The 17,540-nt window shown below is 43.1% G+C and overlaps 2 protein-coding genes across 11 annotated transcripts in view; one reads left to right on the forward strand and one right to left on the reverse strand.

The window, feature by feature from the left end:
- KEL (Kell metallo-endopeptidase) overlaps window positions 1–17,540 on the reverse strand; it is a 281,013-nt gene that overhangs the window by 249,043 nt on the left and 14,430 nt on the right. The gene's annotated exons all lie outside the window — the stretch shown is intronic.
- Window positions 12,504–16,917, forward strand: GSTK1 (glutathione S-transferase kappa 1). Its single transcript, XM_003983130.6, has 8 exons — window positions 12,504–12,673; window positions 13,159–13,240; window positions 13,417–13,545; window positions 13,851–13,951; window positions 14,125–14,160; window positions 15,791–15,907; window positions 16,260–16,353; window positions 16,614–16,917. The coding sequence occupies exons 1-8, from the start codon at window positions 12,602–12,604 to the stop codon at window positions 16,661–16,663; spliced, it is 681 nt and encodes a 226-aa protein (XP_003983179.1). The 5' UTR covers window positions 12,504–12,601; the 3' UTR covers window positions 16,664–16,917.

The raw sequence follows: 17,540 nt of genomic DNA on the forward strand, positions 1-17,540 counted from the left end.
TCCCCTCCCCTCCCCTCCCCTCCCTCCCTCCCCTCCCTCCCTCTCTCTCTCTCTCTCTCTCTCTCTCTCTCTCTCTCTCTCTCTCCCTGCCCCTCCCCTGCTCATGCTCTCTCTCTGTCTCTATTCCCCAAAACCCTTGGCCAAGGACCTCATTCATAGTGCAGCATAGCCAATGCCAAGTGGACTCAATCAGTCAATTAACTAAGATTAGCAAGTAGGGTTAAAATTACTTGCTCTGGAGTATGTAAGTTTGCCACATGTTTATGTTTTATATTTATATTTTTAACAAATATTTGTTCAGCTTTCTGTGAAATTTAATATAGTAAAATATATATTACAAAAATTAAATACTGTGAGATTGCCTTAATCTTTTTATGAAAGAATCAGAGTATTAAATGATAAAATGCCTCTGCCGTTGCAGTTTACCTTTTCATGAGTTACGTAGCTAATCGATTTCTGAATCTGTATTCTAACATCTAAAAGTACTAGTGAGACTACATCTTTGGCACTGATTAGTTGTATGTGCTGTGAAGTGAGGTTTTGGTTTTGGTTTTTGGTTTTCAAAGGCTGGGTAACTGAAGAATGTGTCTGGCAAATCCTGGTCTAAAGAGGTCATCCTAGAACATCCGATTCTGTGGTCTGAGTCTCCTTCCTCTCGGCTCCTCCATGGCCTGGGGCAAGGCTGACTACCTCCTTATTATAAACCCTCCATTCCGGCTTCTGTTATCTGTTCAGCTGCCTGTCTTTATCCTATTTCCTTATCCATCAAGCACCCTTTAAACAAAGAAGTCACACTCTGCCACCACCTTTTGGGGTTTAAAACCCCAAATCCCAAATCTCAGAAAAACCTCAGTCCTGGGCAAACCAAGACAGTTTGTCACCTGAGCACCACCCAAATGACTGAGACTATATTCAGATTTTATTCATTATTGTCGTTCAACTACAGCTATGATATTCGTTCCAGTCCCAATCCTTTCTGAACAGACATACACAGACTTGAACTTCGAACACATACACACCCATGCCCAGGCACACACACCCCTGCTTAAAATCCTCCAGTGGCTTCCATTACCTTTAGATTTTCAGATGGGCTGGCAAAGCCCTTCGTTCTGCATGCATCTCAGACCTACCTCTTCTGACAGATTTTGATCCTTTATTTTATTCACTGTACTGAATACAATCATTTGAAAAGTCTGATGGCTTGGGTTTGGGTTTTTCTTCTTTAATTATGGAAAATTTCAAACATACAGAAAAGTAGAGAAATAGAACAGTGATCCCTTATGTATTTTGGCCTCAACAAATAACATTCTGCCAGCACTGTCTACGGAAGGCTTTTGAGTAGGGTTACTGTATGATTCAAATACTTCTAGGAGCTTCAGCCTAAAAGGTTTTGTTCTAAAGTGGGTTCTAAAGTGGGAAGTTATGGCAACTTTGTGTCATTTCTCCTAAATACCATGGCCATTCTGTCTGTGATTTGATTCCCTTCAAATTGGCATACATGTGTTTGTTCTCTGAACTTTCTAATTCTACTTTGCCCATTTGACAGTCCTTAAGTTAGTCTGACTGTATTTAGCTTAAGTTCCTCTAAAAATGGTTCGGCTGGTTCTTCCTGACTCATCTGTTTCTTTGGCCATTTTTTAAAGTAATTCCTATGACCAACATGGGGCTCAAACTCAGGACCCCCATATTAAGAGTCACGTGCTCTACCAACTGAGCCAGCCAGGTGCCCCTCTTTGGCCATTTTTAATGTGTGATTTGCAACAGAGACCCTGCCTTCCTTCCTCATAAAGTGGTTGAGCAACTCAACATTACTCTCCAATAGACCTTCACTTTAAAGAGTTCTACACTAGTCATAAACTACCTGTTTCTATTTTAATACCAAGAAAATCAAGAAGAAACGTCTTAAAACCTCTTTCTCTTTTTTTCCCCCCAAAACTGGGTTTTAATTACTTTTCAAATCTCTTGCCCAATTTCCCTAAAGAAAGCCTAGGGCTATGTCTCTGAATTTTCAGGCCTCCTCACCTAAGGTATGTTGGCAAACCAGTTCTCTGGGAAAAAGAGAGATAGAAAGAGAAGGAGGGAGACAGAGAGAGAAAGAGAGTAAAGCTTTGATATGTGGAGTATTCTCATTGTGAATTTTCATTGTGTAAACACTCCCACCATGATGTCACTAAATTGGAAGTTGGGAAGAAATGCACACCATCCATGCTTTCTATCTGGTGGCAGCCAACTCCAGCACACCACTCCCTCTTCCCCTTAAGCAAAAGAACAAAAAGACTGAGCATACCAATTCTGTAGCCACACAGTCTAGATTTCAACAGAGTACTAGCTCTGTGACCTTGGGCAAGTTGCTTAATTCCTCTGAGACTCAATTTCCTCATCTTTACGACAGGGGTAATAAATACCTCTGTCTTGTGGGTTTTTCTGTGATGTGCAAAATTCTTACAACAGTGCCTAGCTTCCTGTAGGCATCATAATATTATTTCCTGTTATTACCCAGGACGTTAGATCAAATGGTGCTGTGTGGATTTATTGCCACTAGATGGCATCCTCCTCATTTCTGTAGCACAAGACCTTTCTACAAAGGTATTTGCAACTCCACATTCAACACTAACTGGATCAAATGAATTAACTGACACAACTTTTCCTCTCTCTCACATCCTGGCTTAAGCTTCATATTTTCCTTTGAAAATCCATTAGGGATCCAGCTATTGACCCTTGTGTGCAGCCACCTCGAAAGCTCGACGCAGAAGTTATTTTCAACCAAGAGGGTCTAATCTTATTTAGTAACTATAGGAATCAAAACAAAAGCTACAACTGTCCTGTTACAGAAGGGGTCAGTTCCCTGATCTTTGCTTTCCTCAGCTCTCTCCTCTCACTCAAAGGAAGGCAATATGGTTTTAAATGTGCCCTCCATTATCACATCATCTGTTTACTCCCCAGTCACTTTGAAAGGGGACACAAATCAGTAGAAAAATAGATCAGTTGCAAAAATATTTATTCAGCCACTGTATGTAAGCTGCTGTGCCAGGTTGTAAGGATATAATGGTAAATAAGAATCACACAGAAGAACTCTGGAAAACAGTATGGAGGTTCCTCAAAAACCTAAAAATACAACTACCCTATGACCCAGAAATTGCACTACTAGGCATTTATCCAAGGGATACAGGTGTGCTGTTTTGAAGGGACACATGCACCCCAATGTTTATAGCAGCACTATCAACAATAGCCAAAGTATGGAAAGAGTCCAAATGGCCATCAACGGATGAATGTTTAAAGAAGATGTGGTATACATATACAGTGGAGTATTACTCAGCAATCAAAAAGAATGAAACCTTGCCATTAGCAACTACGTGGATGGAACTGGAGGGTATTATGCTAAGTGAAATTAGTCAGAGAAAGACAAAAATCATATGACTTCACTCATATGAGGACTTTAAGAGACAAAACAGATGAACATAAGCGATGGGAAACAAAAATAATATAAAAACAGGGAGGGGGACAGAACAGAAGAGACTCATAAATATGGAGAACAAACAGAGGGTTACTGGAGGAGGTGTGGGAGGGGGGATGGGCTAAATGGGTAAGGGACACTAAGGAATCTACTCCTAAAATCATTGTTGCGCTATATGCTAACTAATTTGGATGTAAATTTAAAAATATAAAATTAAAAATCATGCTCTAAAAAAAAAGAATCATATAGAAGGAATTTGCCTATCAGTAAATCTAGATCTTTCCAGAAATATTGTTTATCAACTCAAACAACTTATTTTAAAACTTATACAGATGAATAAAGGTCCTTGAATAATCTCTTCCAGATATTAAGGCATGCTACTAAGTTATTGTTAAATTAATATAACAGGAAAATGAAGGGGCGCCTGGGTGGTTCAGTTAAGCATCTGACTTGGGCTCAGATCATGATCTCATGGTTCATCAGTTCAAGCCCCGCACCAGACTTTCTGCTATCAGCACAGAGCCTGCTTTCAGATCCTCTGTCTCCCTCTCTTTCTGCCACTCCCCGCCCCTCAAGAATAAACATTAAATAAATAGGAAAATGAACATAAAAATAGACTCATTTATACATAGGAACTTAAGATATGATAAAAAGTGAACCATATATGAGTGAGCAAAGGATAGATTATTTATTAAAAAATACGGGGCGCGGCGGGGGGACCTGGCTGGCTCAGTCAGTGGAGCATGCAACTCTTGATCTTAGGGTTGTGGGTTCAAGCCCCACATTGGGTGTAGAGATTACTTAACAAAATAAGATCTTTAAAAAAGTAAAAATAATAAAAAGTACTAGGAATGATGCTCACTGTTTGGAGAAAAATAAAGTTGAATCCCTTCCTCTCACTTTTAAACACAAAGGTAAATCTAAACGGATAAAAGACCCAAATGTGAAAGGTAGTATTATAAAGTTAATAGAAGAACATTTACAATTTTGTAACTAAAGACTAGAAAATGGCTTGTTAAACAAGATCCCAAAAGCTCAAAATTGATTGCATTTCCATTCAGTGAAAGGTAGTGATGACAGTCAGGGAGAAGGTGTTTACAACATCCAAAAGCGACAGGAGACCACTAACAAGACCGTACAGGAAAACTAACACACACACACACACACACATGCACACACATAAAATACAAATAGGTAGAGGAAACTCAAATGTCCAACAAAAGGTGCTCATTCTCACTTGTAACCAGGAATATGCAAATTAAAACAGCAATAAGATATTATTTTACATTAGTCAGAATAACCCAAAATTACCAAGTGTTGGCAAGGATGTGAAGAAAGGGAAACCTTGGTGCTGCTGGCAGGCATGTGAAATTGTACCGCCATTTCAGAGACCAATCTGTCAGCATTGGTGAAATAAAATACTCACATGCACTTTGACTTAGAGATCCACTCCTGGGTACATCCCCAAGAGAAACTCTAGCACAGGCTCTTTAGGGGACTAGACAGGGTGTTCCTTAAAGCATTGCTTGTGGAGGTAGCGAGCTGAAGGCACCCAAACAAGAATGGGTCATAAGGTGTGGTGGGTGCCCAGTGCAAACTAGCACACAGCAGTCAGAAGCTGTGCACTAGAAGTACAAACAGCACACTGGATATTTTCAAGAGGAAATACAAGAAGCAGAGAAAACAAAACAAAACAAAAGAAAACGAAGCAGAATAAGACCCATAGCTGAGCCCCGCTTATGTATATGAAAAGCACACATCAAACAGCACTGCACATCTGAGGAGTGATATTCACGTTCAGGGACATCATCCATCACAGCAGCACATGTACCTGGGAGAGCACATCACACAGTAGTTCAGAGCATGGCTTCTAGCACCAGACCACTTGGGTTCAAATCCTGGCTCTGCTGCTTACTGGCTCCGTCACCTTGGGCAAGTCTCTTAACCTCTGTGTTTAGTTTCTTCACTTGAAAAATGGTAGATAATAATAGCAAGGACTCTACGGTGTGGTGAGGATTAGCAGAGTTAATAAAAGTACTTAAACAGTGCCTGTCAGTAAATGCTCCCTAACTGTTGTTGTTTGCTATTATTACCCATAATAATATGAGAGTGGGATTAAGAGTAGAAGAGAAAAATAAAATGAAAAAAACAAGGGTGGAAACTTGTGTGTATGATAATAGTGAGCTATGGATTGAAGGGAATATTTAATTCAACTCTCTCTGCACCTGAGATTAACACAAACACACACACACACACACACACACACACACACACACACACACACATTTCCTCCCTGTACAAGCTTACAGAACAGTGGGAAATACTGAAAATTTCAATCTACTATGATAGGGGCCATGGTAAGAGAATGCACAGGGCAGCACAAGAACCCAGAAGAGAGACAGGTTAGCCTCCAGGTTCACAAAAGGATTCTGGAGGATAGGCATGTTGGGGGACAGGATGACTTAGAGTTTAAGATTTGGGATCTGAGTTAGGATCACAATTTGCCTTTCACTATTCTTTATGATTACTGGCAAGTTACATTCCCAGAGTAATCACAATTAGAAAACACTCAGGCTCTAAGAATATACTACTAGAATTCAAAGACCCCAGCAGGACCTGGCATAATCTTAGCTATGATTAAGGCTCTCACAAGTAGTTCCTACCTCTTTAAGAACAATCCTGGAAAGTGCATATTGCCAATCATGTATAAGTTAATCTAAAGGCCTAAAGATGGCATCTCCTCAGTGGTTGTAGAGCAAGCTGTTGCCTTTTTTGTAATTCTCAGCAAAGGAAGGGTGCTAAAGGGGGTGATCACATCGAATCTTGGAAGCAGAAGGCGGGTGATAACTTGGCTGGCCTTTAAAATCAGGAGGTAATCACCAGTCAGAGCCAGAGGGTCTTTTGAGCGACTGGCCCATGCATGGCTACCAGCCCACAAGCTATTATTGGCATGTGCACTGCAGGGCACTGCTGCTGTGTTTAAAGGAAATCCACCAGGCACACACACTGAATCAGTAGCTATAATGGTATTTTGTCCTAAGAAGGTGGTTCTTGGCCCAAGAAAGGGGATTTGCTCACTGGAGAGTTTATAAATCCCAATTGCAAAACACTCACTAGGTTTGTTCATTTTTCTCACAGAAGAAACACAAAAATAAAAATACTTGAGCGCTTGATATTTGCTTAGGGAATGACCTTGGAAGTTTCAAGAAAAAGGACATCACAGACATGCCTTCAGGCAAAATTCCCATGGATAGAGCTGAAAACAACATGTTCTCCAGCAGTTCGGAAGCCAAAATCAGGTGAGGGAAAGCAGACAAACTTCATTCTTTGAAACGGAGAACAATTTCCAACCCAGAAAGTGGCCAACGAAGTTTAGTGCCAGGGTCACAGAGGCAACTCCAGACCACACAAGTTCAATTATCATTCCCACCACTTACAGGCTTTATGATTTTGTGCAAGTTTCTGAATCTCTCCATGCCTCAGTTTTCCCATCAGCAGAATGAGGACCAACGTGATAATAGTATCTACCGAACAGACACTTGGGAGTGTAGTTTGTCAGTTTCTTAAAAAGTTAAACTTACCATTAGATGGAGAAATTCCACCCAAGAGAAATGAAAACATATGTCCACACCAAGACTTGTCTGCAAGTATTCACAGCAGAATTGTTCCTAATGGCCCACAACTAGAAATAACCCAAATGCCCATCAACTGGTGAATAGATAAACAAAATGTGGTACATCCATACACAAAATACTATCCAGCAATAGGAAGTAAAAAACTACGATCCAGCAAACACTATCCAGCAATACAAAATACTATCCAGCAATAGGAGGTAAAAAAGCCACCTGGGTGGCTCAGTTGGTTAAGCATCCAACTCTTGATTTTGGCTCAGGTCATGATCTTGAGATCCATGAGTTCAAGCCCCATGTCAGGCTCTGTGCTGATGGTGAAGAACCTGCTTGGGATTCTCTTCCTCTCTCTACCCTCTCAAAAATAAACAAATAAACTTTAAAAAATGAAAAAAAAAGGAAAATTACTGATATATGCTACAACATGGATGAATGTCAAAAATATACAAAGTGAAAGAAGCCAGAAAAAAACTATATATTATGTGATTCCATTTATATAAATTTCCAGAAAAAGCAAATCTATGAAGACAGAAAGTAGACCAGTGGATTCCTGAGATGAGGGCTGGGAGTGGCATTAATATTCCAAGACAGGGTCATGAGTTAATTTTCATAAAGCACTTTATAACGGCATCTAACATGCAGTAAGTAATATGAGTTCAATGTGTACTTCCTAAATAATAAAAATAATTATTTGTGGCTATGTGATTCATCACCTGAGTAAATTCCTGACAGTTCTTATATGTTTTCCCATACCTCAAGAGGCACAACATCTGAGTACTTAAGCAATGGAATTACTGCTCTTCTATAAAATATGTTTTAAAAACTATACTAAGCTTAAGGTCATTCAAGTAGAAACTTTGAAACTTGTCCCATGACCTGGCCTCTACCTGCCACCTTCCCAGGCCACAATGCCTTCTTCGCCCAAAAGAACTTTGCTCAGTTCAAGACTCTGGACCACACTGCCTTTTTTTGTACCTGTTGCTGGCTCTGGGTGCAAATCTACCTGTGCTCCCTCTCAAGGGTTTAACTCCTACTTAACCCCTACCCACCTTTCAAGTCTTCATGCAAGGTCGCTTTTTCTAGGAAGTTTTTTTGATTCTTCCTCGTTGCCCCCAATGCACCCCACCCTAACACACACACACACACACACACACACACACACACACACACACTTTATTTTTTATATCATTTTTTGAAAAATATTTATTTTTGAGAGAGAGAGAGAGGGGAGGGGCAAGGAGAGAAGGGGACAGAGGTTTTGAAGCAGGCTCTGTGCTGACAGCACAGAACAAGACACAGGGCTCAAACCCAGGAACTGCAAGATCATGACCTGAGCCAAAGTCGGACGCTCAACCCACTGAGCCACCCAGGCACCCCCACATACACTTTGTTAGACCAATTTTATGCTTTTTGATTCCCACATCAATGGATGAATAATGCTTGTATCCATCCCCACAGTATGGATGGGCACTCCCAACAGTATGTGGGACATAAGGGGCCTTCAATAAACACTAGCGCAATGACTCTCAGCCAGAGGGGATTCTGATCCCGCAGAAGACATCTAGAAATTCCATCACCTCAAATAGTCCTCTTGTACCAATTTTCAGTCACTCCCCCTCCCAGCCTCAGGAGAAACCACTGATCCACCTTCTGTTTTCTCTGAAAATTTCATACAAATGGAGTCGTAAAATGTGGAATTCTTGGCACCTTATTGATTTCATAGCTCTTTTTACACACGGATAATTAGCTTTTTGCCTATGAAATGAACCCAGATATTTTTCCCAGTCATTTTTTGATGTAATGGAGTTTGCCAAACGGATTTTTAAAGTTATGTGTTGAATGTTAAAATCTTTTAAGGTTTCTGCATTTAGTATCACAGCTAGCAAAGCAGTCTCTACTCCCAGATTTTTTTTTAAGGTTGTTCCATAAATTCCTCAGGTACTTTAGTGGTTTCTTTCTTTAACCTAAAATATTCTAGGGGTTCCTGGAACCCAGTTCAGCTAGGAACCCTAGCTCAGCCAGTTAAACCTTGGACTTCAGCTCAGGTCATGATGTCGGGGTCCAGGGGTTGGAGCCCCATGTGGGGCTCTGTGCTGACATCTCCAAGCATGGAGCCTGCTTTGGATTCTGGGTCTCTCTCTCTCTCTCTCTGCCCCTCCCCGGCTCGCACTCTGTCTCTCAAAAGTGAATAAATGTTAAAAAAAAAAAAAAATTAAGAAATAGCCCTTAAAAAAAACAAAAACAACAAAAAAATACTCCATCAAGCTAGAGATGTTCCTTGTGTAAGGTGTGACGTATAGGTCAAACTACGTTTTGCTTAAACCTCCCAGTTGTCCCAATACCACTTATTAAACAATCCATCTTTTACTTACTTGGAAAGGCAATTTGTCTAAAACATCTGTGGTTTCAAATACTTAGCTCCAAATTACATGATTAAAGCTCTCGTGATGTTTTGAATGTAGACAATATTACTGATGAGGATTTGGTTTACATATACCAGCCCTTCTTCACCCCTCCAAAGTTTGATAATTACATCATATTTAGTTCCTTTACTAGTTATTTTTGCTACTTTAAATAATTGGCTTACATCACTATTTCTTGTTCCAATAACTCTAGTCAGTGCCTAGACACTCCCCTCAACAATATGAAATAATGGCGTAAAGAAGTGTAAATATTTTTGTTGTTCCCACTCTGTATTATCCACAGGGCCCAATATAATAATAATATTAATAATAACAGTGTATGGAGGCAGGATATAGAGAGTCAGATTATGTTTTACCATGCTATGATTTGTAAAATAAATATCCATCAGTCCATATGATATAAACGAATGATTGAATGAATAAATACATACACAAATACATAAATGGAACAATTCTCTTTTCAGAATTTCAATTAATAATTGCAGAAGAAACAAGGGAAATAGAAAATCACCATTAGAACACCACAGTAATAACTGCTGCAGGCAGAATCTACTGATGAATGATAAAACTGGTAGGTGAAAGTTTAAGGAGGAATAGGACATTTCATACCTTCAAAGTATCTCTCCCAAAACATGTCTTAAATACTATGGTGGTTTTAACATACATCCACAAATTCTTTGATGTCCTTCACAACCAACCCCACCTCCAGACTGGGCTGCACTTAGTGACTCCCTTCTAAAGAATAGAGTAGGGAAAGGAAGAAACAATGATTTTTACAGTAGAGAAACTTGACAAGTTTTCTCCACCTTACCCAAATGGTCAAGGTTAACATGGGTAATAATAAGTCATGTTGGTATCAGGAACCCCCTGACACAATTCAAGGAAAAGGGCACTTCACCTCTGTGGTATACTTCCAAAAAAATGCAGAATTCCAGCCTAGTCGTGAAAAAACATCAAACCGGAAATTGAGGGACAGTCTACAAAATATGTGACTAATGGTCTCCAAAAGTGTCAAGGTCAAGAATCACAAGAAAAAAATCAAGAAACTTTCATAGATAGGAGGAGACTAAAGAGACATGACAACTAAATGCTAGGTGGTACCCTGGAACGGATCCTGGAACAGAAAAAGGACATTAGTGGAAAACATGGTGAAATCCAAATAAAGCCCATTATCTAGTTAATAGTACTGTACCAATGTTAATTTCTTAGCTTCGATCATTATACCAAGGTAATGTAAGTTGTCCACGTCAGGGAAAGCTGGATGAGGGGTATGCAGAAACTCTCTGTACTACTATCCTTACAATTCTTCTGTAAGCCTAAAATTATTCCTAAAAATTAAGGTTTTTTAAAATATGGGATATTATTTAAAATAAGATATTATTATGGAGCTAAATTTGCTCTTGGAAACTTTTAAATTAATATTAACTGAAGAAATGTGTAATTTTTCAGTTTCAGTGATTGCAAAGCAATTAGTTCAATTTTCAAGTAGGTGAAAATAACATTCTATCTCATTTCATTTCATACTTTCTACTCTAGGTAAATGTTTACACTGCCCTTGTATTCTGATGGCTTAGGGTTGCTTTTCTCCTGAATATGCATGAGAAGTAGAATCTTTATTGTTATGTGTTTTTTCCAATTCATAAAATCAGAAACATTAAGAATAATTTTAATAAAATTAAATGGAACTTTAAAAATTTGTTTCTTTGGGGGGCCTGGGTGGCTCAATCTGTTGAGCATCCCACTTTGGCTCAGGTCATGATCTCACCGCTGGGCTGGTGAGTCTGAGCCTCAGTTGGGCTCTGTGCTGTGACAGCTCAGAGTCTGGAGCCTGCTTCTGATTCTCTGTCTCCCTCTCTCTCTGCTCTTTTCCCACTCGCACTCTCTCTCTCTCTCTCTCAAAAGTAAACATTAAAAAGGAAAAAAAAATATTTTAACTGTTTCTTTGCAGTCAATGTAATCCCAATACAAGACAATATGACATATTCAGTGCATATTCTCTCCTGCACTCACTCTCAGAATATGCACTGATTGTCAAATATGTTCCAGGCTAAGCTCTGAGAAATGCAAAAGAAATGTATAATTTGGGCACTTCTTACTCGGCCCTGGTCCCAGGAACTTCCTGCAACTTCCAGGTAACACAAATAACTAACACGTATCAGCCCTTTTCTTCTCACAAGGCTGTGTGAGGTAGGGGTTATCATTATGCATCCCCATTTTTTTTTTAATTTCATTTTATTTATTTGAGAGAGCACATGCGCAAGCTGGGGAGGGGCAGAGAGAGAGAGAGAGAGAGAGAGAGAGAGAGAGAGAGAGAGACAGAGGGGGAGAGAGAGAGAGAATCTCAAGCAGGCTCGTGCTGTCAGCGTGGAGCCCAAAGCGGGGCTTTATCTAACAAATTGTGAGATCATTACCTGAGCCGAAATCAAGTCTTGACTGACTGAGCCACCCAGATGCCCCAAGCATCCCCATTTTGGGGAGGGATGAGGAGCGGGTCCTCTGTGTGGCTCCCACAGTTAGGCTGACGGGTAAACGTGGAACTCTTGGTTTCCGCTGGCATCATAATCTCAGGATGGTGTAATCCAGCCCCGGCTTCTGGCTCTGTGCTGGGCCTGGAATTTATTTGAGATTTTCCCTTTCCCTCTGCCCCTCCCCCACGCTCGCAGGAGCTCTCTCAAAAAAAAAAAAAAAGAAAGAAAGAAAGAGAGAGAGAGAGAGAGAGAGAAAGAAAGAAAGAAAGAAAGAAAGAAAGAAAGAAAAAGGGATGAGGAAGAAAGTGAGGTTCAGAGACGTCAAGTGGCCTGCCAAAGGAGCACAGCTAAACGAGAAACACAGTCGACTTTTCAAACACCCGCCTGGGCCATAGACTCAGGACCAGGCCAGAGACAGCCCCGCCCTCACGCGCCACGCGCTCCCCAGGGGGCGGTGCCCACCCGCTCCAGCCAGACGGCCCCGCCCACACGACCTTCGGCCAGACTTGGCCCAGGGCTGTCTTCCTCGCGCGGCTGCGCGGTGGAGAGCGGGGGCGGGTCCGCCATAACACGCCTGGAATCCCTACGCGGGCTCGGCGCGCCAGAGAGGATCTCGGCTGCTGCAGCATGACGCCCGCGCCGCGCACTCTGGAGCTCTTCTACGATGTGCTCTCCCCCTACTCCTGGTTGGGCTTCGAGGTGACTCCGGGAGCCCCCTCGGCCGGGGCTTGGAGGGCAAGGGCGGAGAGAAGGGCGGGAGCGGGGAGCGGGGACCGAAGTCTCGTGAAAGGCCTGGCGCTGCCGGACGGGGTTTAGGACACGCGATAGAGAGGTGAAGCGCTGAAGGTCACTTTGTGTTTTTAAACGGGATACGGTCGCTGGGTCCAGGTCGAGCCTTTATATTCTAAGGCAGTGGTTTCCCACGGCGGTTTGGAAGAAGACGGGTAACTCCAAAGTATCAAAGAGAATTCCATGGCACTGCCACCACTTTTGGGGGCCTGAGAGTGAAAAGTTTGGAAGCCGTCCACAGAAAGATCCTGCGATCGATTTCTTGGGACGGAGCAAAGTTCATGGGATCGATTTCTAGCAATGGAATTTAGGGTATCCACAGAACCCCTACTCTGCGCTTAGCCATCTTCACTCTCTCCATCTGACACAATGGCTCCCCATCTCTGCCTCTGCAGGTCCTGTGCCGATATAAGAAGCTCTGGAACATCAACCTGCAGTTGCGCCCGAGCCTCATTGCAGCGATCATGAAAGACAGCGGTGTGAAGGCGGTCGCCTCTGGGACCGAGATTTGAGGGAGGGATGGCTTCAATTGGGTCTTTACATTGGCACCTGTAGCTCATAATCTGCCCTCTGGTCAAAACCCAGGTAGCCGGCCCCCAAGCCTGGGACCCTCACGTGGTCTCTCACCAATGTCCCCAAATTTCCATTTGCAGGAAACCAGCCGCCAGCTCTGCTTCCCCGCAAAGCCCAATACCTGCAAAATGACATCAGGCTCCTGGGACAGCAGATCCAGGTTCCCATCCAGTTCCCCAAGGATTTCTTCTCTGTGATCCTTGAAAAAGGTGAAGACAGTGGGATACAGAAGGGGTATCTAGTGAAAGGCAGCGCATTTGGAAACCAGTGGCAAGAAGTAAGGGCTGGCAACCACATGAAACTGAAACAAACCTGAGCAAAACGCTGGTCAGAGTTGAGTCAGCAGAAGCTTATGGGGACAGAAGGGGAGAAAGAGCAGGTCAAATTGGCTATGAGAAATTTGGGTGGGAGGCTGAGGGCAACTGAGCTCTGGGGATGTCAGAAGCATGAAAGAGCTGGTCCTTCATCAGAAACAAGCCAGGAGAGCCCACCTCTGAGTACTTCTGTCCTGCAGGAAGTTTATCAGCCATGCGATTCCTCACCGCTGTGAACCTGGAGCACCCAAAGATGCTGGAGAAAGTGTCCAGAGAACTATGGATGCGCGTCTGGTCACGAGTGAGGACAGAACTCTGGGAACCTGCTTGGGAGACCCTGGGTGGTGTTCTGACCCCTCCCCCAGAACCATTTCCAGCATCCTGGTCCTGCCTTTCCCTCTTGTTCACTGGCCTACTTGTCCCCCATCTCTGCCCTCTCCACCTCCTTCCTGCTGAGTGTTCTCTTCTTCTCAGGATGAAGACATCTCGGAGCCCAAGAGCATCCTGGCTGTGAGTATCCTGGCTTGTCCCCACTCCTCTCATAGCAAAGCTGAGAACAGTTGGTGTTTAGGGGCAGAGAGGGCACAGATTTCATATTCAGTGCAAAAGGTCATAGTTATTAGGGGAGAAAGCAGGTCTGTGTTTGAGAAGCCAAATTACTGAAAGGTTGGAACCAGGAGGACACTCAGAAGATTATCTCATGGTTGAAAGGGGAAGTGCAAACTTCTGCATGGGTAGAATTTATCTCATGAAAGGAGTCAGTGGGAGAGAGCTGTTAAATGGTGGCATCCCCAGATGGGGAGGGATGAAGCATTGGCAATCTTGGCCCCAGAGACTCCAACACAGACCACACCAACATAGCCAGAGTAGAAAGCAGGAGACTTTACAGACAGACTTTAAAAAGACTAAAAGAGATAACCGGCTCAAGCCAGAATTACACAAAAGCCTGAGTGAAAACAAATAGAAATAGCTCAAAACATTGGAATGTGTGCCAGCCATCGATGAGGTATATAAAAACTTAAGTTTTTCATTGGAATTAAATCGGGAAATTCAAAATAATATTTCCCCTGCAGTTTACAAAATGATAGTCGAAGCATATTCAGATTTAATACATAAGATGGCAAATCACCAAAAGTACACATACAAAGAATGGCCAATATATTCCTCCACTGTTTTTATTCCTGCAGAGTATATGCCCAGGCTTGCCTTTCCACTTATGAACGATCCTTTTCCATGCCATCATAAACTCTTTGAAAGTACCATTCTTAGTTTCTACGTAGCATTGCATTCAGTGGGCAATTTTGTTTTTTTGTTTTTGAAGCATTTTGTTTACTTAACCATTCCCCTGTTGTTGAACATTTGGTCTGGAACGCAATTCTCTCACGTAGACAAGTACAAGAAAGATAGTGTCACATTAGAATACACTGCACAACTTTGTGTTTCCTTCTCCAGGTTGAGGAGGTCAGGCTGCAGTGGTTCTCATCCTCAGCTGTATATTTAAGTCCCCTAGAGCACCTGGACACTGCCTACCAAAAGTTCTGATGTAATTGTTCCAGGGGGTGACTTGTGAATGGGATTTTTTAAAAGCTCCCTCGGGAGATTCTAACGTGCAGCCAAAGTTAAGAACCCCTAATCCCAAACGATACCAACAAACCCCATACTGAAGCCTTTGTTATTGTTAGCCATGCAGGAAGCTGTATCCCTGTGTTCTGCTCAGAAGTCCTCCAGAAATTCCATGAGAATTTGTAGCCTAGCCCTTGAGTCAGAAGAGCACAAGATATTCAAGAATTCTGAGAAATAAGAAGGCAAGAGCCCAGACTTACTGTCAGGGGACCTGGATTCTAGCATTGGCTCCGCCACTAACAAGCTCTTTAATGCCAACCAAGTCATGGACTACCTCTAGATAACAGTCCCTTCACTGGTTTCTAAGATGCCCCCTGGCTTTAAATTTCTACAGCTATGACTCTGCCACCTGTTCTTTCCACCAGTCTCAAGATTTTGCCCCTCTTAGCAAAGCTAGACCTCCACTTGTGGGTGGGCAAAGGCCTTACCATGAAGATGGGAGCAGAAAATAAAAAGACCAGAATTTTCTGGTCCCACTAATTCAGACACAGTTGTGTTCCCTACCACATGCCCTCAGGCTGCAGAGAAAGCTGGCATGTCTACAGAACAAGCCCAGGGACTTCTGGAAAAGATCTCAACACCAAAGGTGAAGAACGAGCTCAGGGATACCACCAACGCAGCCTGCAAATACGGGGTGAGCAACTCCTGATGTGGGTCCCCAGCCCCAGTGCTGGAGACAGGATGAGAATCTGCTGGGTCCCCATGCACCTGTCCCAGAAGTTGCTCCCAGCATGAGTCCTCCCAGCTCCCAGTCAACCCTCATCCTCTCCCTTCCCATCCCATAGTCCATGGAGAAAAAGGGAGGGAGCTGGATGGCAAGAAGAAAGACAACATCTGAGAGTTAAAACCAGAAAACTCATTAGAGCCAAGGAACTTCTTAGCAATCACATCTTTGGCTACTTTGCTTCTATGACCTCAGACAAGTATTGACCCTTAGCCTTTGACCCCAGCCTAATAAACACCTGCTCCATCACTGCTTTCTCCAGGCCTTTGGGCTGCCTGTCACCGTGGCCCATCTGGATGGCCAAACCCACATGCTGTTTGGCTCTGACCGGATGGAGTTGCTGGCACACCTGCTGGGTAAGTTACAGGTTCGTGGTGAGCTGCCCTTGACCCCAGCCCCACCCCATTATATCAGTGGACCAGAATGACAGATGTAGAGCAAAACATATTCTATGCATTTCCAACAATGAAGCCTCATACACAGGGGTCCTCAAGGTTGAATGGGGAGAGGCCACCTTCACCCCCACAGAAAAGAAGGAAGCCAAGCAGAGGTCTCCTTAGAAAACCCCTGAGGCTTGTGGGGCCAGCCTCTAACATATGTGATTTTCTCCATCTAGGAGAGAAGTGGATGGGCCCTGTGCCTCCAGCCATAAATGCCAAAATTTAAGGATGGCCAAGGGAAGCAAAACTACTGGAATAAAAAAGTAGATAATCTGCTTATGCTTCTTCCACTAGCATTCTGGTTTTCCTGTCTGACAGCGGTTCCTCTGTGGCCCTGGGGGATGCCGGGGAGGGGGACTGCGTGTTACATCATCTACCTTAGTCTCGTGACTGCTTTTACTTGCGTGCCTCACAAGTGCCTTTCAAGAGCCCCAAACTCTACTTTCTCTCAGAATAAACCTAACATCATCAGGCAGAATATTTCTGTGTCCTGTCTGGTGTTTGTGTGTTCTTCCTACTGTCATATTCTGTCCACTCTGGGTGTTTCTAAACAGCTTTTTCCATACTGCCAGCCCCGCTGCTCCCCTCAGGGCAGCTTGTGTGGAAGGAGCAGGAAACCATCCCTCTTCAGGGACCGAAAACTAACCAGTTTGGTACCTACTGCCTTCTAACCGGTCATGGTGCCTGAGAGGGAGCCAGAGCATGGCTGAGCTTCTACCCAGATATTTGAACAGCTCCAGCCACACTGACCAGCAGAACAAGGGCAAGGCAGCACAGGGAGACAGGCTGGAGTTGCCATGGCCTGGGCAAGGTGCTCATCCCACAGAGTTCCCTCACCCACAAAGCAGATTTCGAGAAAATCCCAGGGCCTCTCTCCCTGGAACCCCTGTTCCTTCCCATACAAACCTATAGCTTTCCCACTCCCTCAATTATTTATCCAAAGGCCCGGCTCTGTTTGTGCCAGCTATGCAGTAATCAGAATACCTTGTGTTTCAACAATCTTTGGACTTCTTTGAGAATACTCTTTATTCAAAGCTGAAACCACACTTAGGCATCTGTTGGAAACCAGGTGTGGAGTTTTTGATGGCTCAAAGGTTGAGAGG

The sequence above is a fragment of the Felis catus genome, chromosome A2 (assembly GCF_018350175.1).
Source record: "Felis catus isolate Fca126 chromosome A2, F.catus_Fca126_mat1.0, whole genome shotgun sequence".
Taxonomy (NCBI): Eukaryota; Metazoa; Chordata; class Mammalia; order Carnivora; family Felidae; genus Felis; species Felis catus.